At 34.3% G+C, this 24065-nt stretch overlaps 1 protein-coding gene and 1 pseudogene across 1 annotated transcript in view; one reads left to right on the top strand and one right to left on the bottom strand.

The window, feature by feature from the left end:
* Positions 1–24065, bottom strand: part of EYS (EGF-like photoreceptor maintenance factor) — a 1472906-nt gene that overhangs the window by 920720 nt on the left and 528121 nt on the right. Inside the window, 2 exon segments of the mRNA XM_087856898.1 lie at positions 4208–4287; positions 5222–5393. Of these exon segments, the coding sequence (XP_087713024.1) occupies positions 4208–4287; positions 5222–5393 (252 nt within the window).
* On the top strand, positions 2286–2639 carry LOC123795995 (small ribosomal subunit protein uS8 pseudogene; annotated as a pseudogene).

The following is a 24065-nucleotide window of genomic DNA, read 5'->3' as shown; positions in this document are numbered from 1 at the left end:
CGTATATGGTATGGGAAAGGTAAATCTTATTACATAAAAATCCCGTTATAAAAATTTCAGCTCACACTCAAACACACACACACACACACACACACACACTGAAGTTATTTATTTCTATTTAAATAACTTCTTTAGTCCTTCTTTTAAATTAAAACTGCTCATGATAAATGCTTAGCTTTCCTTCATCTGAGAATGTCTTGATTCCTTATTTTATAATCATATTTTCTTGTTGCCATTTTAGTGCTTTTCTTATGTATCTATAATTTGGTATTAAAAACAAAACAAAAACAGACAGAACACTGCTCCCTTATAGCAGTTATCTTTCTCAGTTCCAACAAAATAAAGAGAAATTTCTGCTTTTTATATCACCCTACTCTGTTCTTTTCTGAGTGAAAGTGCGTGTGTCTGTGTGTATGTGTACACAGAGCTGAGTTAATTACATTTGTCACTAACCACAAATATCCCATACCCAATCATGCATTTGTTTTTATTGTAGCATTAGTTCTAATTTTTTAAAGCTTGCCTCAAATTCTCAGATTGACAAAAACAAAAACAGAAACAGGGATGCCTGACTGGCTCATTTGATTAAGTATCTGACTCTTGATTTCTGCTCCAGTCATGATCGATCTCAGGGTCCTGAGATGGAGCCCAATTTGGGCTCTGTGCTCAGTGTGGAATCTGCTTCTCTCCTGATCCTTCCCCCTGCTCGCTCTCTCAATCTCTCAAATAAATAAATGAATAAATAAATAAACAAATCTTTAAACAAACAAAACAGAAACAGAAACAAAACAAGTCTGCTTATGGTTTTCCCCTCAAATCCTAACATAAGCGTTGCTCTCTCACTTGCCAAGGAACATCAGATTTATCACTCTGCCCCATATTGACGTGAGTGTTCGTTTCAATCGGTACTGCCCATGGTTCTCCACTGCTCTTGTCTCTAACCTAGAAAGACAGACTCAGGGGCACCTGAGTGGCTCAGTTAAGTGTCTGCCTTCGGCTTAGGTCATGATCTTGGGGTCCTGGGATGGAGACCCATCTCAGGCTCCCTGCTCAGTGGGGAGTCTGCTTCTTCCTCTGCTCCCAACTGCTTCCCCCCTCCCCGCCCATGCTTTCTCACTCTCAAATAAATAAATAAAATCTAAAAAAAAAAAAAAAAAAAAAGACTCAGACATTGGTCTATGAATGCCCTTTAGAGACTATTATTTGGGCATTGCAAAAGAGAGGAAGTTATAATAAATAGGTCAGCTAAGTAACATACACATTTCTATCTATATTGGTATCTCCAATTAGAACTGGTGAGCAGGAGTTATTTCTGAAAATTATTTTATTTCTGTTTCGCATAAATAGAAAATATTCAATATTTGCAAAATGAATGAGAGTGTATTAGTGAAAAGAACACTTAAAAAAAAAAAAAACCTCTGTTGAACTGTAGTAATTAATACAGATGACAGCATGAAATTTTAAAAAGGAGAAGAACAGAACAGAGAGTCCTAAACTGACCCATATATAGGAACTTTTATTAGTTCATGAAAAGTGAGGCAACCTGAATCAATACAGCCATGACAAACCCTTTGATAAAAATTCTTAGAAAATTCATTTTCCTACTTTTTATCAATCATAATAATATATTCACTATGGATTAGACTACTAAAAATGTTATTAATCCTAAAACTGTAGATGAGAATATAAGAAAATAATTTAATATTGCCGCATGAAAAGACTTTTTTCTAAGGAGAGATGCAAAGCCCAGTGTCATAAAGAAAAAAGTAAAGAAAAATACAAAAAAAAAAAACAAAAAATATGGTGTAAAAGAATGGTCCAGTTTCATTCTTCTGCATGTGGCTGTCCAATTTTCCCAGACCATTTATTGAAAAGACTGTCTTTTTTCCTTTGGATAGTCTTTTCCTGCTTTGCTGAAGATTAGTTGACCACGAAGTTGAGGGTCCATTTCTGGGCTCTCTATTCTGGCATTAAGGAGGGCACATGATCCAATGAGCACTGGGTGTTATATGCAACTAATGAATCACTGAACACTACATCAAAAACTAACTATGTGCTATATGTTGGCTAATTGAACTCAATAAAAAAATACAAAAAATACAAAAATCTCACAATTTACAAGTCTTATAAAGTAAGACCTGAGCCAAAATCAAGAGTTGGATGCTTAACCAACTGAGCCAGCCTGGTGCCCCTAAATAAGTAAGGTTCTTCAACACTTATTTGGAAAACATAGCTATTAAAAGGCATGAGTCAGGCTCCTTCTACAATCTTTTTGTACCATCATAATGGTGCACATGAATGTCCTGGCATATGCTCTCAAGAGCATTAACAATGCTGAAAAGAGAGACAAACCCTAGGTTCCTAATAGGCCATACTCCAAAGTTATCGTCTGGTTTCTAACTGTGAGGATGAAGCATGGTTACTTTGGTGAATTTGAAATCACTGATAATCAAAGAGGTGAGAAAATTGTTGTGAACCTCATGGACAGGTTAAACAAGTGTGGAATGATCAGCCCCAGATTTGAGGTGCAACTCAAAGATCTAGAAAAATGGCAGAATAATCTGCTTCCATCCCGCTAGTTTGGTTTCATTGTACTGACAACATCAGCTGGCATCATAGACCATGAAGAAGCAAAATGAAAACACACAGGAGGGAAAATCCAATTCTTTTTCTAGAGATGTAATTCATATGTGCAAATAAAATGCCTCAACAGACAAAAATAAATAAAAGGAATGAGTCAGGACTCTTTGTATTACAATGCAGTGGTTCCTAAGATACACGAAGTGAAACAAAAAGTCACTTAATAAGAAGGATAATGAGTCTAATTTTATGTTAAAATAAAATAAAAATATAAGGAAAAAATCTAGAAGTACATAGGTAGAATTTTAATAATTGTCCTCACAATATTGCATGTGTGTATGAATATATACAAATCTGTATATAATAGAAAATATTTATTTATTTATATGTTTAATTCTGAAGAAGAATGCCACGTTTATACTACCAAGAGATAGGCTTTTAGAGATTGCCATAGGCAATATGTGTAACGGTGCAAACAAGATAGATGCCTTGTTTATTCCTACCAGGGAATTTATTAATTATGACACTTCCTTTTCCACATCAAATATGGCTTCACTACCTAGAACCAAATCAATGTAATATCAACAAATAATTAAATTAAAAAAATAATGTGTCAGAAAACGTGCTAATTGTTTTACATGTGTTATCTAATTTAATCCTCACAACAACCCAAGAGTGGGGTGTTACTATGACTACCCTCGTTAAATAGCTAAAATATGATTTCAGAATATAAATAATTTATCCAAGAACACATAGCAAGTAAGTAGCAAGATAGTGGCTCATCCCTGTTTCTCCTTAATGCATTTAACCACCGCATCACTCCCTCTGAAAGGACAATTTACTGTTATAAGTGCATTATCACACCAATGACTGTGTTTACGTAGGAATTGTTGTAGCTTTATTTTACTGACAAGGGAAAGAGACAAAGGATTTAAATAAAATATCCATAGTTTCACAGTATTAGAGGCTCTTTTTTAGTTCCAATACTTCCCTCCTTTACCATGTGAGACAGGAAGGATTTGGAAGAATGTCCCATTATTCAGGAAGGCTCACAAGATTCTCATCCACCAAATATGGTCTCAAACTTCAGGCAACTGACATTTCTCAACTAATCAGGCATCCCACCTGAAATGCCATTCGTCAATCACATCACAGACTCCTGATGACTCAAAAACAGATCCCGAGAGTTACAGGTGTTGGTGTTCTTTACATGTACCCACTTCCTGGCACATACAGCCAGTATTTATGTTCTTGTGATATCTGGATCAATTTAATATCCTCTCGTCCCTAGACATCCACAGATACCTGTATGTCCTAAGACCAGAAAGGGGGAGGCAGATGACAAAGCATAAGCTTTTGAGCCTTCTTTTGACAATAACCACTTCCAAGATTTAATTAATGAGGGGTCCAGACTGCAGAAATTGATGATAACAAGACACAGAGGAGGAAAAGTGAAAAGAAGCTGTGATTTTAGTTCTGATTGGAGTAACTGAGAAATTCCAAAGAAGAAAGGTGAGAGAGCAGTTAAATCACCAATAACTGCTGAAGAAATGACTCTGAAACCTATAATGAGTAGTTTGGTGTTTCTTTTAAATTACTCTAAATTTAATAACAATTTTGAAACTTCCATTAATCTTGATCTCACATCTTGAGCTAGTACATTCTGCAACACATGAACACTGATACTCACTAACGAGATCTATACATCTGAAACACAGAATTACATTTTTAAATAAGTAAGACAGTAAGGCATAATTTCAAAGGAGTTTCACTATTTAAAGTTTTTCTTTCCCAGTTAAGGTAAAAAACATACATTCCCACGAGCAATAGAAGGCAGAATCTGTTCCTGGCTTCTTATCCTTCAAGGTGACTGGACTGAAAGAACAGATCAATTTTAATTTTTGCCATCTTCCCCATGGCAATGTAAAGAAAGAACAGTTCTAAAGATAAAAAGTATGTCTAGAGTTCACATAGGGAACTGAAGTCAGCTATGGCCGAATTGCACTGCATTGAGCTACCCATCCTCATCCTCCCTTCCCTGCTTACAAAGTCAGTAGCAGGACTAGAAAAGAAAAACTATGTCGCAGAGAAAGGCTGGTGCATCTATGAACTATTCTTCTTTGCCACCTGCATCTTCTAGAAAAACCCAGGGTCTAAATTTGCATGAACTAATACTCTATCCATGAGCAGGAATTGGAATTATACAATTTCATAAAGAGAGTAAAAAAATACCTTCCACGCACATGGGGGTGAGAGAGCCAGTCTACTTAGGGACATTTTAAATACTAAGTGTGTGGTATTATCCCTTCACAGAGCAAATAATAGAATGCCTCATCATCTTACCTGCTACTTCTATTACTGTGAGCAGTTACCTTTAAGTATATTAAAGTCCAATTAATCCACATTTATTGAAAATTACTTTATGCTAATGAGCAGAAATAAAAGAAGGGCAGAGATAATGTATCAGTACATTGCATTAAGTAAAACAGGCAGCTTCTGTCATCTTAACTGTACTTAGCTCTCGTTTTATGAAAGAGCATAATTAAAATTATCTTTATCAACTTTCCCTTGACATTAAGTCTTAAATATTGTGAGTTTAATTTACTTTCTGATTTAATAATAGAAAAATAAAAATAGTTACCTTCCATGAAGACAAGGATTTGAGAGGCAATCATTTGCATTTGCTTCACAGTGTGTTCCGAAAAATCCACTGTTGCAGTCACAGGCATAATGATTGATGCCATCGATACAAGTTCCATCATGGAGACAGGGCTCTGATAGACATTCACCTATATTTACTTCACAATCAATGCCTACAATAGAAGAGACAAGACAAAACATGAGACCATTTAAATGTAAAACTCCAATGTTTGTTCATTATGGTTAAACATCACCAAGAAATCAAGACTCCCTCCCCGTAAAGGTAATTTGACACATTGTAGCAAAAAACAAAACAAAACAAAAAAACAAAAAAAACACATTTTTCAAGGTTGAACATGTTTAGAGGTCTATGAACTCTCACACTACTAATTTAATGTAAATGAGAAAAACAAAGCACAAGCTTGATCTACTTAAGAAATTTGTTTTAGTATGAGGAATTGCTAATTGAGAAAATTAGTGAAGTAATGAATTATATCAAGTTGTCACTATAAATACTAATTCATAGATTTTTTTCCAGTTTTTTTTAAAATGATTTTTTTTTTTAAGATCTTATTTATTTATTTGACAGAGAGACAGAGACAGCCAGAGAGAGAGGGAACACAGGCAGGGGGAGTGGGAGAGGAAGAGGCAGGCTCCCAGCAGAGGAGCCTGATGTGGGGCTCGATCCCAGAATGCTGGGATCACACCCTGAGCCGAAGGCAGACGCTTAATGGCTGAGCCACCCAGGTGCCCCTAAAAAATGATTCTTGATAGTCAAATGTTTCTCACTTATAGGAGTTAAGAAAGAGTTTGAATTTTTCTAACTTTGGTCTTGGTGAGTCTGCTAATGGGCTGGCTGAGATCTCTAAATGCAACCTAATTTTGGCAAAATACCTAGTGTTTTCAAAGGCCAAGTTTTAAATATTTATTAAGCACCTACCATGTACTACCTCTGTGCTCAACTAGGGGTACCAAACAGAATAAGGAAAAACAAAACAAAACAAGAAAAGAGAGTGACCCTGTTAATCCAGAAACGTGATGTCAGAGACAATATTTATAGATAGAAAACATCTGGAGAACAACATAAACAAAGCTTAATGGAAAGCTAGATTGTATTTCAGGTTTTACATGTGAGAGATATGAGGACAAAGTAGAGAGGCATGGTAAAAATGGTTAGAATAATCCCTCTGTCATTGTGTCCGTCTGTACTGAGCATCTAGCCACCATCAATTGAGCAGTTACTGGCATGCCAGGCCTTGTGCTGAAGCCTGCACATAATATTGCCTTAGTTAATGGTCATCTATCCCGGAGGTAGATCTCATTAACTCTAACTCACTGGTGAATAAACAAAGGTTTGGGGAGTTTAAATAATGTTTTCAAATCACACAGGCCATTCCAGCAGATTGGGATTCAAATCATGTGGACTGTTCCGCAGCTGCTATGGTATGTGCATAAATTGCTATGCTCAGTAATACAATGGATACTGTTAAAAACAAGACAAAGATCCAAAGTAGTCTCTTATGAAAGCCCCACATCACCAAACGATACTTAATTACAGTTTCAGCTCTCCCAGAAATGGAATCCTAAACCAGGCAGTCAGGAATCACCTGATCAGCACTAGTTAGGTAGTCTGTCTGATAGACCCCCGCCAGCCCCTAATGATTGTAATAACCAACCCGTTTTTTGTCTTTTTTTTGGTCTAGTATAACCTCCTTGTTCCTGCTCGCTTCAGGCTATAAAATTCATTTTGCACAGCTCCTCAGAGCTCCAGTCTATGTATTCGATTGGATGCTGCCCCATTTGAGTCAATTTTTGTGCAAGCAAACTCTCAAATTTTTAATATGCCTCAGTTTATCTTTTAACAGTTTCAATTAAAAAATATATCTTTTACAGCTAAGAACATAATGTTTAGTTGAGAATAAGGATAAGCTTATTAAATACGAAGTGATTATAATGCCTAAAACAGATAGTTAAAAATAAGCTAGTTGGAAATAAAGAGAAGTTTATAAACAAGTTTATTATGAAGAAAATAATAATAATGACAATAATAATAACTGATACTTGGAGACCTTACTGTGTGCCAGGTACTGTTGAGAACTTAAATAGATCAACTCGTTTAAACTTTACAATAGTTTTCTGACGTGGAAATTGCTCTCCCCATTTTATAGAATAAGAAAATAAAGCACAAGATCTCACAGCTAGTAAATGGCAGAGCACGTGCTGTTAGCCACTGTGTGATACCATCATACTACACCTCAATATGTAACAGTGTGGTGTCTGTCCTAATGAGAGAGCAAACGGAGTACTTGGGGCATTTAAGAAATGGAAGTAATTGAGTATATATCTGAGAAAGAGGATCAAGAAAGCTTTGATGGTCATGGTGAAAAGGAACTAGAGAAAATTGAGATAAATAGTTTGAAAGAGTACCTTCTGTGTTAGTTAGGTCCTATTTCAGCATTTGTTTGCATACCAGCAAAAAGCTCGGGAGGACAAGGCTACTGGCAAATAGGCAGCCATTTTACAAAGTGATATCATAACTTAACTAATTTTCATATCATTTGTGCAACTATCTATTCAAGTGAATGTTATTTAGAGCAGTCACACTGGGAGTCTGTGATTTATTGCAGATGAGGCTTCAAATGCAAAAAATATTTTTGGAAATTCTCTTTGTAGACTGTCAGTTTTCAAGTCAAAATCCTATTATGTAATGGTTACTTTTTTTTTTTTACCATAAATGTTATTACCTAAATAGAACTTTGAATATTAATGATGCTATAAAAATAATGTATGTAAACTGGTCAAATCCACAGCTGTATTTAAAAGGACCATCAAAATTTAGGTTCAGAATATGGACTGAACAATCTTAATAGTGCACATTAGACTATTAATAATAAAAACAAAAAAGGATCCCCTTTCCTAATCTCAGTGGCTCATGTCACACAGGTATATTTCTCACTCACGCTCCATGACCAAGGTGAACTACAGATCCACTTTCCACTCTCTTCATTCTGAGGCCCAGGTTAATGGAACATTCTTTACCTGGGACATTGTCATCATCGTGGGACAGGGGAAAGGGTGCTTGGCAAACATATACTGGTTCTTAACTCTCTCACCTACATTTCATTTGCTGATCCAAGTCACGTGACCAAGCCAATCATAAATGGGCTGGGGATGAGTATTTTTCCATCAGTAAAGAGCAGATATTTGTGACAATAGTAATATTTACTGAAGACACATGCATCATTTAATCTCATTCGTAAATGAGGGTTATTTATTAGGACATCACAGGTTACTGAGATGATAAAGTTAAACTATGTATTTAAAACAACTAGTCCAGGGCCTGAAAAATATTTAAGACATAATTACGATTTTTTCTTGACAAAAATCACAACTACACTGTATCAAATGAGTGATTTTGGTGCTTCCAGAGGCATTATTATTCTAATTAATAAGATGAGTTAACAGTGTCTCTGTAGGACTATGTAGAATGCTGGCAGAATCAGTGATAAAAATTTCAGTTAAAAAGAGAGGGTCAATTTCCCAGAAAGTGTGGGGCAAGGAGTAACATGATAAAAGGGAACTGGACAGGATACATCTAGTACCACCTAGAGACAGGAGACTTGACAGAAGATACTATTTTCTGCTGTATTCTCTGTAGAGAGGGCAAGAGTGTCTCAATTTTACCAGAGAAACATCATCAACAGTACGTTAGGAGCTTTTTATTCCCCTACTGTTTTATCCATTAAGTAAACTGTAGTCATAATTTGACTTTCGAGGTAACCTCTAGAGAGACTAAGACTGTAATGATCAACTGAATTGGACATTCTGATCCTTCTAAACGTTTTTTTTTTCTTTAATTTTTAACACCATAATCCTTCAGCACCATACCAGTTATGTCCTCTTTTTGCCTTTTTAACTTCATCTTATTCTATCCTTACCCTTGACTATTCTGTTGTATTTACACTGACCTTGTGTCTCCTCAAAAACTTTGTTCCTCTTCCTAGCACTCTCTTTTCCTAGACTTCACACAATTCATCTCTTTGCTTTCTTCAGTGTTTATTCAGATGCCATTCTCAGTGAGGCCTATTTCACTACACTAGTTAAAACTGCATCCTCTTCCTCAACCACAGTCACCGTTATTCTGATTTTAATGTTTTTTCCCCCATAGCAAGTAAAAATCTGCTCATTTATCTTTTCTTTTTTTCTTTTTGTTTGCCTTTCCCATTACAAGCTTAGCTCCGCGAGGACATAAATTTTGTCTAGTTCAATGCTTCATTCCTTCAGATCATTGCGGTGTGTGTATGTGTGTGTTTGTATTTTGCTTTATACATCATTTCTGTTTTTGTTTTTCCTCAGAAGTCTCTGTGTCTTCCCAAGCAAGAAGAAAGCAGTTCTTGAGAATCTGGGGAAACTGTTTGTCCTTGCAATGGTGAGAATCAGAATCTGGAATGGAGTGATCCCTCTAAGGTGTGTGCCTGAAAGGCATGTCTTATCTGCGCAGTCAAGGGGAATTATGTAATGGAATCTCTATTTTTCCCCACCTCCAAATAGAGAAGCTTTCATGATAAGTTAAAAAGTAATAAGGTGTGGAGAGTGTTAGACTTTGGTTCAAAATGATCTCCTATACATAATTACCAGCCCTAGAAAGAAGGAATGCCTTGCTCAAGTTTGGGCCCCCTCACTGGTTGCTGTGTGGTGTACGAGAGTGACTCAGTTTGGCTCAGTTCTGAAGGATGCTTCAGCATGCCCTGAGTGATTAACTGAGGCTTCTGTTAGAACCACATCTTGTTTCAGCATCTTCCTTTACCAGTCCTACTTCTGTTTCTCCCTTACAGGCATTGCTGTTGAAAGCAACCTCAAGAAGTTCCCTGCATGTAAATCTCAGTTTTTCTTTTGGGAAGCCTGACCTATGAAAAATTGTCCAGGAAATGAATATTTTCCTAGGAGTCCTTTTCAGTATTCAGTTAGAAACAATAAAGAAGTATTGAAGGTAAATAAATTATAGTTATTAGCAAAATATGTATCACTAATGCAAAAATGAAATCTTGATTTAAAGTTTGAATTTTCATTTCAAATGCCATAAAACAAGTATAACTACATTATATACGTTGATCTCAAGAGATGCCCTATAGTACTATATGTTGAACTGCTGTATATAAGTGCTGAATTATTAGGTATTGGGTTAAACAAGCATGGATTAAGCATTTAGTTAACAATCATTTTGCTAATGTTCTCATTGCTTGGGAAGATTTTTATGGGGACATTGTATAACCCATATGTATTTTTAAAAGTTCTCCCAAAAACTTTTCCTGATGCTTTATTTTTTTATCTATAAACATCCCAAGATTGGACAGGGGCTGCTAAAATTCATTATAGTAGTCCTTAGAGCTCTGGGCAAAGGACAAGTACCAATAAATATTTGATGATAAAAATAATGATGATGATGATGATGATGATAATGATACTCATTTGAATTTTATCTCTCCTCATCTGTTCATACCTCTTTTATAAAAAGAACAGGGCAACTCTTCAATATCAGGCCAGGATTAAATGAAGGCTTCTCTCTCTTAGACTTCATTACCATAGGAATGTGGCCTGACATTACAGTACTTCATAGTTCATTGGAAAAGTCATAAAAACAATTACTACGCCATTAGAAGGAACTTTTGAAGAGGAGATTCAAAGTACCCTTCACAGAATTGCTAAGACAAGCAAAAACAATATTCCAATTCATATATGTTGCTCCTTTACTGTTTTTAGATCATACCAAATGAAGAAGTCAAGAAAGGCATGTGAAATGAGGCATGTGTTTAATTAGGCAACTATATTGAGAGCTTTGGAAAAGGGAGAAGTTGTTCAAGGTGAAGGTGTACAGTGTAAATGTAAGTGCAAATAGGCATATAAGGATGGATTAAAAATGGAAGATACCAGATAAGAAGAAGTGTTAATATTCATAACAGAGTGAGAGAGATGAGCCAGAGTCCTGTTTTAATGTATAGATAAACATTATCTCAGGTATTCACTGAAATTAGCATGCTAAAATAATGTCAGAACTTATGAGATTCACACATATCAAAATACAAGTTATAATTTATTGACTCACTCTAATACTAATATATTCAGAGGATTTTATTTCAGACGAGATCTGGTGTGTTCAGGGTGGTATGGCCGTAGACCAGAGGATTTTATATCAAAGAAATTATCTGGTCCCTTGCTAAGGTCATGCAGAAAATAATGCATTCTTTAAAGTATCACTCAACAGATTCTGGTACAGTTAAAATAAACAGATTTGATCGGGTATATATAAAGTAATAATTTCTACTTCATACTGCTTAGGACTCTGGTGAGGATTAATGTGCCTGCACAGTTAGTGCTTTGGAAATACCTTTGAGGACACACTTTAGGAATGATTTTTCTAGACTAATTTGAATGAGTGCCCAGAATACCCTATATGCAGTTAGTGTGTGTTGTTGAATTTCAGCAGTCAGACTGTTGTACTCCATGTCCCAACTCATAAGTCTAAGGATTGAGATCATTAGGATTAATTTTATGGCTTATTATATAAAGATAAATGCATACAACTCTTTGTTTCTGATTATACATACCTTATTCAGTCATCTTCTACATCATAATCATATTTCATTTTATATGTATGTGGAAATCTTTACATAACAAAGAAAGTACCTCAGTAGACAAGACTGAATATTATAGACAGCCATTTAAAAAAAGAAGTTTGGAGAAGAAAGTGATTTTATAAAAAGAATTCTATTTTAGGCTGCTTGTGTTTTACATTTAGTAAAAATAACTAAGAAATAATATTTTGCTATGCTTAAGTTTTGAATATAGGGCAATTTCATTTTAAATAAACATAACTGATACTCAGTGGGATATACTGACATGACTAGTTTCAAAATATTGAAATGTCCATGTAACCACTCAATGTGGCTTACCTTTCCTGACTGTCCCAGCCTCTCTACTGTGAGTATCCAGACTTTACCTCCAATAAGTAAGGGATGACCTGTGGCACATAAACTTTAGAGTGTGCTTATATCAAACTGATTGTTACATAATTTTATCATGACCTCTTAAGATAAATATCATAAATGTAAATGTATTTTAAAAAAGCACCTCATGTAAATGAAATGACATTTAGTTAAATTTTGTTGAATCTTGGTAGATTGTAATTTTTTGTATTTGGTAACAGTCAGAAGAGAACAAGTGTTTAATAAACTTCAGTAGGTCGAATTATATTTCTATATAGGGGAAAGACATCTTGAGCACTTTAAATCTTTCTTTAATAATTCAAAAAAAAGGTAAGATTAAAAGACCTACAATTACACGTCTGGCAGCTGACAAATGGAAGCACTTACAGAGTCCTGGGGCTTCGAACAAAATGTGTGACATTTTGCAATGCATGTTTCTCTCATTTCTGACAACTCCACCAGGAACTCCACCAAGGAGATCAATGAAAAGCTCATAGTTTTTATTCTTCATTTGAATGGGCCCGAAATCCAGGGTCTTGATGAAATTTAAAGATTTTGTTTACCCCCTACCCTCCAGGTTATCCACAGAGACATTCTGACATCAAGACTGATTTAGGTTCTGTGAGTCAATCGAACACATCAAAGAGAAACCCTCTGGGAAAACAAGGCAGACCTACCAGTCCCTCAGCCCAAGCTGTGAAGCAAGATAGAGTAGAAAATAAACATTCCTGATTAGAACCAAAAAAACCCCTGTGGCTTATAAAATTTGGGGACCCTTCTTTAATAATGAAAATGCAAAATATGAACCACTTTTAAGTGAAAGTCCCTAAAGTTTAAATCAAGTAGCTTCATAGTAAATTCATCTCTAATTGCTATTATTCTCAATACAAAGCTGCATGGAAAAAACTGAACAATCTTCTAATTAATGTTATTTCCACTGTTCTCTATATGTCTAATTCCACAATTTGCTTAGGTAGGACGTACACTTTAAAACTAAGTCAATTTCATCATAAAACTAAAAATCCATGATAAAAAATATCCAGTGAACTCACTGCTTTCAGATTTAATTTTCCAAAATTAAAGGAACTCTGACTGAAGTGCTTGTTTTAAACCTTAAATCAATAGCATAACATTTTACTTACACAGAAGGGATAAGCAATGGCTTATGGACTTCACATCAATTCGTAGTTTGGTAAAACAGTATTATTTATGGAGCGGCATTTTAAAAACTATAATATGTCTCTAAAATATTTAATTTTAAAATCCAGTTAAAATGAAATGTTAGGTGATAATCATAGCACTTTATTTCTTTACGGCAGTTTATGATTTACAAATAAATTTCATGTGTTCCTTTGATTTATTCCTTACCCAAGCTGTCAAGTTAATGTTATCCACAGGAAATAGATGAGGCACACTGAGAGCTGTACTGCTCAGTGACTTCGTCCTGTATGAAACAGTCATAAAAGCAAGTTTCAAGGTAATGTCTTCTGATTTAAAACGAGTGGTCCAATGTATGCTATGTAGGAATCAAAGTGTTTAAAGGTGTAAAGATACAATGGTGTTCTGGTGAATGTTTAACAACTTGCTCTTGGAAGAAAAAACTATGACACTATCTAATTCCCCCCTGTGCAAATCATCCCATCTTTTTGAATTTCAATGTAGCAAAATTATGTCAACCAGCTCACAATGTTCATAAAAATTTAATAATCAGCATTCATAAGCCAGTGTGAGCTGGCTCTATCACACTACTAGGAAGGTACTTTCCTGACTGCTGTTTTGAAGTTGATTAAGACATCAAAGAAGTGGAAACGTGAATAATGGATGGGTAAGGCAATCCAGATGGTTGGTTGTGGAAGTTGGGATGTGGCACTGATATGAGAAAACTTGTGTAATGTATGTGTGACAAAAACTGTTCTGCAACATGGTGGAGGATAATATCATCATTAATCAGCATAATGGGGCCGAGAATTAAAAGGTAACTTAGGGGAGGATTTACAGGACTATGAGTATCAAGGTCATAGAGATCATTTTACTAAAAAACTCACTGAGTCTTATGTACAAGGCAAGCACTGTGGTAACAGCAGGGCAACAGGCTTAGGAACCATTTGTATGCTCATTTTACAGATAAAACTTAGCCACAAGGATGACATGTAACCTCTTGAATTAACTGGTAGAGCTGGGATGCCAACCCAGGGAGTCAAATATGAGCGTGTTTACTAAACATTCAAATAATTTTGTGAATGATATATCAGGGAGATTTCAACTTTCTTCTGTAAAAACAAGAACCACCACTGAGAATTATGTGTCAAGGCTAGAGACAAGGGGCATAGTAGGGCAGCAGTTTTATCAGTACCGTTGTTAATTGGTAAGACCTGAACTGTGATGATGATAATGACAATAAAAACAAGTGACATAAAAAGGCATCTCCATTTCATTTGAGCTCATCATCAAATTCTTCTTCCTCCTTCTTTTTTGCATAAAAACATATTAAATTTTTAAAAATCATAGAAACGAAACAAAAATAATTTCTGTAATCACATAATCTTAATATTTTTGTATATTCCCTTTTTATATTTTAACTTTGTCCAAATGTTTAGCACTTTCATACTACAAAAAAACACTGTTATCTACACAATGATAACACATTGTGGGTTTTTTGTCCATTATGCTACGTGGTCTTCAATCATACCATTTTAGTGACTGCAAAATATTCCATGAAGAATATACATCATAATCTATCTAACCACTTTCATAATAAAGGTCATTTTGTTTCAACATTTTACTAATACAAATAACTAATGAAGATCTTTATGCATACTTACACATATATTTTTTTGAGTTATTGTTTCTCTTGATAATTTACACAGAGAAATATTTCTTCTATGAGAAATTATTATGTCAAATGAATATTTAAACCTCACTAGTGTCTACCTCACTAGCAGGCAGTGGCATGCATATTCAAACAGTGAGGCATAATTTTCACCAAGAAAAGTGGCTATTTTTTTTAAAAAACAGCAATAACCAGTAGCAGTAAAGATGCAGTTAAATAAGCACTCTCTTATATTTTTGGTTGGTCTTTAAATTATAAAAATCTATTAAAATGCAGAAAAACAAAATACTTTAGTAATTTAGCCAAGTGCTCTAAAGTTTCTTCATTTGCAGCAAAAGACAGACATGTCCAAATGCATTTTCCATGAAATTCTACTTTGGAAATTTGTCCAAAGGATGTGTTCAGAAGTGCTTCAAAATATACCCAGAAAGATGATTATTTCAGTATTTTTGATGAAAGTGCAAATTGGAATGTATATTGATGCCTAAATATGAGATTAATTATACTAATCCTCACAATGAAATTTTAGGCAGCTACTAAAAGCCATGCTGTAAGAAATTCATAAATATTATGGGGGATTTTTAAGAACATCTTATTGCTAATTAAAAATTCAGGTGACCAAATACTATGTGCTATGCAAAAAACCAATTATAAAATACCTCCAATATGTTATCCAAATAATGCTATAGCACCGTGCAAGTGTTACTGTTTACTTCTGGTGATACGTATTTTGCAATCTTTGCTTTTGAGTTTTCTGTAATTTCCCTATTTCCACCTTGTACATGTATTACTTTTTAATGAGAAAAGTTATATATTGATGGATTAGACTGCTTAATTAAAAAACAGAATGAATATTTTCACGTCCTTAATATCTAACCAATTTGTTTTCAAAGGACCACACTGATTTCTGATGGCAATTTCGCTACTTGTGCTTTCTTTAGTTCAAATTTATTGATGTACTGTTGCTTAGTCTTTTATTTTTAGTGTTCCTGTGCCATTTAGTTTTATATGTGTTTTGTAAATGAAGCATCATTTGGGATTTTGTTTTGCATCTGCTCTGGCAGACTTTGTCTTTTAAGAGGGCAATTTAAAGATATTCATGCTTGTTTAGGATTTATTATAGATGGTCCTGCACCTGATAGACTTCTTTTAATTTTTTTACTCCCTCTTCCCCACCCCTCCATATTTTGTCATCCAGCTCTTTCATGAATCTGCATGCTTTTTTACCTTTGTACCAAACACAAGTGCAGAACACTGTAATTTCTGAATGAATGAACGATCTAAGAACCCAAACACAGAACTGACAATTCTGTCACACAACTGGAATTGTCTTAAATTTTTTCACATTCACATTAAACCAACTGAAAATAGATACAATTAAAGAAATGTAGAAATCAAATGGAGAGCTTTTTCTTGACCACTGTTCTTTCATTTCTCCATACATAGATAACTTAAGTTTTGATCAAAAACTCCATTCATTTTCTAAAATATTACTTTGTCTTATACTTTTTTAAAATAAGGAAATAGTTAAATTTCTCCATACAATCAATTTTTTTTTGTTTCATGATGTATTATTGACTTGTCTCAATTAACTCTGTTAGATTTAACTCGAAGAGTTCTTTTCCACTACAACTTTCTAATTTAAGAAGTCTCTTTCTTCTTTTACCTGGTAGTGTTTTTCAATATGTTTCTAGGACATCTGTAAGTTTTATTTTTCAGGGAAGTAAGACACTTAGCTAACATACTCTTTGAGAACGTAAATCTGAAAATGCCTTTGTGTGGTCTTTTCAGGGAAATGGCAGCTCTGGATCCTATGTGATTCCCACATTACTATATTCTATCTGTTATTGAAAAGGAGGAGAAAACATAAAGCCATGATGAATTTAACTCTTCTGAAATCGTCCCAGTTGAAAGAAATTCTGGGCAAGCTGATGATGTATATAAGAATATGTTCCCATTCCTTATCCAGTTTTTCACCAAAATAAACCACAAATTGATGGAAACAAAAATTGAGAACTGACTTACAACAGGAAAACAGGATACATTTTTGCCAGACTTAATGCTGGTGTGCAAAACCTTTTACATTAATTTCTTCTGCCTGAAGACCTAAGTCCAGAAGCTCATAAAGGCAGCTTTTCAAGTGGTGGTTAGTTCTATAAATTCTTTTGCTTAAGGTGCTGGTTAAATGCAGATAAAACATTATACACATTATCATCAGGCTTTGCATATATAGTAGAAATTTCTGCCATTAGACATTATCTTCCTTTGGAAAATGAATTTGAGTGTTTTGTTCACAATGATATATAACAATAAGGGCCATTATGTAATGAGTCTGTGTGTGTGTGTGGGGGGGTGTGTACATATAAAACTGTTATTTGATATGTTATTTGATATGTGCGTCAAATGACCCCATCCATGTTAAGCCTTTAATTCATTAAGTAAATGCTATCAGAATTGGTATACTTCACATTCCCCTGGACTTCCTATGGTTATGGGGTAAGAGAAATGACATTCACTCATTTGTTTCCTTATACCCCACTTATGATTTTTTTCTTTAATGTGTGAATTGGTAAATTTTGACTCTGTATGTATAATATATTCCTTTGAATTTACATGTAAAACCAAAGCAACTAGGAGGAGCTACAGCTCCATGGTAAATTGTATCTGTACTTGAAGAACTTCAATACTAAGAAGCGTTTAGAAAAATCTATGACACATATATAATTTAAGGTACCAGAATTAATTTTACCTTCTCTAGATCTTACCAATTATATATTCTATTCATAACAAAAATTCTGTCATTATTCTTGATGATTAACATCTTGTAATTAAAAACATTTTGCTATGCTTTCTAGCTCTGCCCTTATTTCTGCTGCATTGATCCAATACAATCATACTGAATTAATTTTTACTTGAGTAGTTCACTATAAATACAATGAAAACCCATTATTTCATTTGAAAAGTTAGATTGGATACATAAATTTCATTATTCATTAAATAATTAGCGACCCCACATATATTTCTTTTATAGACCCAATCAGTTACATAATGATGACCAAAATACGAAAAATTACCTTACTTGGTCTTTTAAATTTTGTGCACTGTGGCTATAGTACACGATGCCATTTAAAGCAATGTTCGTTTATAGTAAAAAATTTACAGTGAAAATAAACTCATTTTAAAATTACTACTGATAAGACACAAAATTTTCTTTTTTTCTTTTCTCTTTAAAAGATTTTATTTACTTGAGAGAGGGAGAGAGAGAGGGCATGAGCAGGGGGAGGGGCAGAGGGAGAGGGAAAAGCAGACTTCTTGCTGAGCAGGGAATCCAATGTGGGGCTCTATCCCGGGACTCTGAGATCATGACCTGAGCTGAAGGCAGACGCTCAACCAACTGAGCCACCCAGGCACCCCAAAACACTAATTTTTCTTTTAGAGAATTTGATATATCATAGTTTAGGATTTTAGACTATTTGACCAGTTCTTTTTGTACTCACATTCACAAACAGACATATGTTCACATATCAAGATCATTCTTAAATAGTATATTTTACTTTTACTTGCATGATGAGTAACATTACATCATTGTGATTATGAACATAAATATGGTATCAGGTAGACTTGACTCAGAATCCTGCCTCTGCTACTCATTTGTATGTATGACCTTAATTTTGCTAGACCTTCCTTATCTGTAAACCTGTCATAATATTTACTATGCATATTGTTGATATAGGATTAATTAGCAAGGTGCTAAATAATGGCCATGCTTATTGTTATTATTGTAGGATACTATTAAATATCATTATGTAGGAATTGGGTAAGAAAAGATGATTGGTTTCTCACCTTGGAACATGTGCAGAATAACTCTTTACATGTAAATTGAAATAAAAATATAATTTACAGTCTTTGATTTCAGAGTGTTTTACAATTTAAGTGAGGACGTTATGAAAATAAATAATAAAAGATGTGCTTTGAGAATTTCCCCTTCTCTACATTTGAATTAGTGCGTTGGTTCCTAGGTGGGGACTACTTGATGGGAGGAAGTCATTTTGGATTCCTTCCCATCCAGAATATTTTCAATTTCCAAGGGAAAATGCATAGCCCTCAAATTTGTGATTCATTTGTTGTGATTAGATAGGATCCTATTGTCTTTTGAGAACTGACAGCAACTCCATAGGATATAGAATCATAAAACAGCTGATATTGAATATTTTCATGTAAGGAAAAAAATCTAGTTGGTAGCAACTGTGAGATAATTGCTTAAATGATTTAGTTTTCATAATTGACACTCATAATGTATCTTTAAATCAGGTTTTTCAGTAGAATATAGAAATGTGCTGTCCAGTACTGCAATAGATACATGTAGCTATTTAAAGTTGATTAAAGGTAAATTAAATTTAAAATTCAATTCTCCAGGCATATTTCGGCTGTTCAATAGCTACATGTACCTAGTGACTACTGTCATGTACAGCACAGAACAGACCAACCCCATCATCACAGAATGTTCTATTGGACAGCATTGGTATAAACCAGGATTCTTCAACTTAAAAAAAAAAAAATCCTGGAGTTTTTTGGGAGTTTTTTTTTTTCCCCTAATCACCCACATTGTGAAATTTTAATGCCAGAGACATATGTTTTATATACCTTGTCTTACATATAAAGGAGAAAGATCCTCCACCCTCACTGAAAATGCATGATGTAGACTCACCAAAAGAGAAAAAAATTCACCCACAGACTAATGTCATGAAGGGCAGAACAGAATTTTGCCATGTGTTCATTTATATTTACAAATTTTATGAACCACTTAATTAATTTTACCTTCCTGAACATACAAATAATTGTAATTAAAATGAATATGTTGAGGTGAAATAAACTTTAAAGGTAATCTCCATTATTCTATTGCTCTGTTAATACTCAGGTCAAACTACTTACATGAAAACTTTTTAAATTTCTTTTTTGTGCTAAATGTAAAATAAGAGTAAAAATAGCTACTTTGGTATTTATCTTCCTACTATCCTTCTTGTGTGTATCTTTCAGCAAGCAGAAAGTGTGGTAGATACTGAGAAGCAGAAGGAAATAATAAAGTTCTTGCTCATCAGATCAGACAAACTAGTAGAAGGTAAAGATAAGACCAATACCTAGATCTTTCATTCTTTATACTAAATAATGTCTTAATACAACAACATGAAATGATATGCTAGTTTCAGCTGACACCCACTCACATGAGCCAATTATAAAATTTTTCAGTTTAGTGAACCAGTTGACATTACACTGTTCGTAGCTTGAAATCAGCCATCGGGTTATATGTATATCTCAGAGGTCAGGAAAAAAATAAATAAATAACGAATCAGGAGTTTGATTTTTCGCTCAGAGAACTAGTTAAAATTTGCCAACATACCACTGTCAAACACTTTCTTAAGATGATCAAGATTAACCTCTTAAACCCAATTATAATAATTCCAAAGCTCTCAGTTAAACCTCTAGAAATTAAGGAACTGGCTGAAATGGCAAAACAAACTCACGATTTCTCCAGAAACCCAAGGAATCGATGGGACAACTTTCAGTAAGTCAGTGTTGAACAATGTTTGGCATCAAGTATCATTAAAATTTGCAACAGTTACTCTCTATCAGTAGAACTAACATACAGTGCATTAATGCTAATAGTGTTTGTTTTACAATTAACACTGAGCTAACCTTCATGAAAATAAACAAATTTGTGAGGAGCACATTATTTACCTAAGTGCTGGTACAAATTTTCTTGTTCTGGGACAGTAAAATGTCAAGGAAAATAAACACAAGAGGTTGATCAGGCATGTCATTATTTTCTTTTTTTTTTTTTTTTCTTTTTTAACTAAACTGAAATTTTCTAACAAGGTCATCGATTATACTGCCTCTTGGTATCCACATATCATGAGAACACCATAGATAAGGGTATAGTGGTTTTGCATACATTGTAATGATTATTTCCAAGTTTTTTTCCCAAAATAGTATCTTACTAATCCAGCACTGTGAGAAATGACTGAGGATAAATGTACCATGTAAACAATGCACTTTAAAGTTTTAACATTTTTGTTGTTGCTGTTGAGTGACATCATAGGTTCAGTGCTTGACACCCAATAATGAATCATCTGTCAAAATATTTTGCAAATAACATCGACTGGGAGAGATAATTCCCAGAAAAAGTCTTGTGGTGATATCAGGTTTTAAGCCATTTCTGAGCAAGTAAATCTCTTTCCTATCCATGAGAACCATCTTCCCTCCATATTTAAGCTTTTCTGTGGACCCTTCTTTCCCGTACTAATTATAACTGAAACCTCTTATACGTTTGCTTGGCTTTCTCCTGATGACACCGAGTTTTTTGGAGCTCTCTCCAGAGGTGACTATTCATTCTTTCAGACAGACTCAAATAAACAGTAGAAAAGGGTTAGCAGAGTTCCTAAAGACCTTTATTCTAACATAATCTTTTAACATTATTTTCCTATAGAAATTAATGCACGCAGATTAATACTTTCTCCCAACTTTCTTGCATGGTTCTTTCAACAGCCAGTATTTGGAATGACTTTTACAGCAAAGATTCAGCCTCTTTCACCGCAAATAATTTTTCAATTACTCCTATTACAGCTATCTATTACTAGCTCTACACAGATGCACACCTTATGGGACTAAGCATTGTAAACTGTTCTCTATAAAACACCTAATCAGTTCTTTACAAAAAAAAAAAAAAAGATTGATTTATTTTTTTAGAGAGAGAGAGAGTGCACACGAGTGGGGGGAGGGGCAGAGGGAGAGAATCTTCAGGCAGATTCCCCTCTGAGTGCAGAGCCCAATGCAGGGATTCATCTCATGAGCCATGATATCATGACCTGAGCCAAAACCAAGAGTCAAAAGCATAGCCGACTGAGTCAGCCAGGCACCCCTTAACACCTAATCACTTTTTTATAATTAAAAACATTCCTGTATTTCATTTCCCTTTGTATCCTAAATATACTGTATTTCTTTGATTCTAAGATGTACATATTGGTCTTAGAAACTTTCCCATTTTATGGTGCATAAAATCACGGTGAGTCATATCGTTGATAATACTTTAAATCTGATGAAACATCGTTGGTTTTATTGAAGCTTCTTAACAACAGTCCAATCTCCCTTTCTCTCTCATTTCTGCCCACTCCTAATCCTTTCCTTCCTCACTCCTTTCTCTTCCTTTTCAACGCCTTCAGGAATAGATTGACTCCACATTCTTTTTATACAGGTAACTCACAAATATTCATCTGTCATCATTTCTTCTTCTAAGCCTCATACATCATTCTGGATGACTTACCTGAAATCCCCACATGATTTTATTACCTTCAAGTTTAAAACAAAACTTGCCTCCATCACTTCTTCCTTATCAACAACCTACTCTCCCCACCCCCCCAAAAAAGCAAATAGCCATCCGTTTTTCTAAATTTCCTTCTTTATGCAAATTATCTGAAATTTACTGAATATTATTTAATGTAAATAACTGAAATTTATAGTTTTATTGTTCAAAACTGTACAGGTAATTCCATTTCTAATCCTTTTATAAGTCTGATGCACTAGGTAATTAGCCAATTCTTTCCATTTCCATCGCCACACGTCTAAATCAGGTCCCCATTTATATTTAAGATCATGTAAGGGACTGTTATTTGTTTCCCTGTAACTTAATTTATGCTTCACAGAATATTTAAATCTATCATCTTACAGAGGCAATTCCTGTCTTGCTATTCCCTTGCTCTAAGACTTTCAATGGCTACCTGTTACCAAGAGTTAAAATACAGATTTCACATTTCTTATTTTTGACTATTACTGAAGAATTAAATCAAAACTTGTCCAACAATGAGCTTTCTGGAAGAAGAAATAAAAAGGGGGGTATTATCTCAAGTCTTTTATTAAAACATTATAATGTGAAAGAACAGTTCTGAGATGTGTGTCTTGCAGGAAGATTAAAGATGAAAATTATTCAAAGTTCAAGTTGTTCCTAGAATTGAGCACTGTTCACATTCTGAGAAGGTAGGGAAAATGAGGATGCCTTAGTCACAGAACAGGATGCAGAGGCAGTGATTCCAGGTTATAGTTTAGTAGGTGTTGGTTAGAAATTTGAGTTTAGAAACAGGGATGGGGAAGAACAATTTGGAGCCAGGCTTTGGCAAGGGTATATGGAAAAAATTAGTCTTATAGGACTTTTCAGTTTGAATTTCTAGCTAGTATATAAAAGATGATACAAATATTATCCTCAATAGAAATATGGAGACATTTCTTAGCTTTACTACCAGCTACCTATTTATCAAAGCAATAGTTAACTAGTATTTCAGTGCTAGAACTTTTGAAATCTAAATTGAGATGTCACTGTTGATTTTAACATTAATTATATTAACTTAATGTGGTAATGCAGTGCATTTGAGGAAAGTATTAGATTTTCTATATGCAACTAGTGTGAATTAGTATTACAGTTTTCTATTACTTTGTTTAAAAAGCAAAGTATAGGGGGCAACTGGGTGGCTCAGTTAGTTAAGCATCTGCCTTTGGCTCAGGTCATGATGCCAGGGTCCTGGAATCAAGCCCCACATTGGGCTCCCTGCTCCACAGGTGCCTGCTTCTTTCTCTCCTCCCCACTCATGCTCTCTTATCACTATCTCTGTCACTGTCTTTCTCTCTCTCTCAAACAAATAAAATCTTTAAAAAAAGTAAAATATAGTCAAATATTAATACCCATAAAAATTAATTTGTTATGGGAAACAGTATGGGGTTTCCTCGAAAAAGTAAAAATAGAATTATATAATCCAGCAATTCTACGTCTGGGTATATATCCAAAGGAAACAAAAATACTACATCAGAGAGATATCCATGTTCCAATGTTCATAGTAGCATTACCTATAATAGCCAAGGCATGGCAACAACCTAAGCGTCCATCAATGAATGAATGGATAAAGAAGTTGTGGGAAAGATATAAAATATATATTAATAATTATATATTATTTATTATTGTATATTATATAAAAATGAGCAATATTTAG

The sequence above is a fragment of the Ursus americanus genome, chromosome 29 (genome assembly GCF_024610735.1).
Source record: "Ursus americanus isolate L20-20 chromosome 29, mUrsAme1.1.p, whole genome shotgun sequence".
In the NCBI taxonomy this organism is placed as follows: Eukaryota; Metazoa; Chordata; class Mammalia; order Carnivora; family Ursidae; genus Ursus; species Ursus americanus.
Note: the sequence above shows the minus strand (reverse complement) of the source record. Positions and strands in the feature narration are given on the sequence as shown.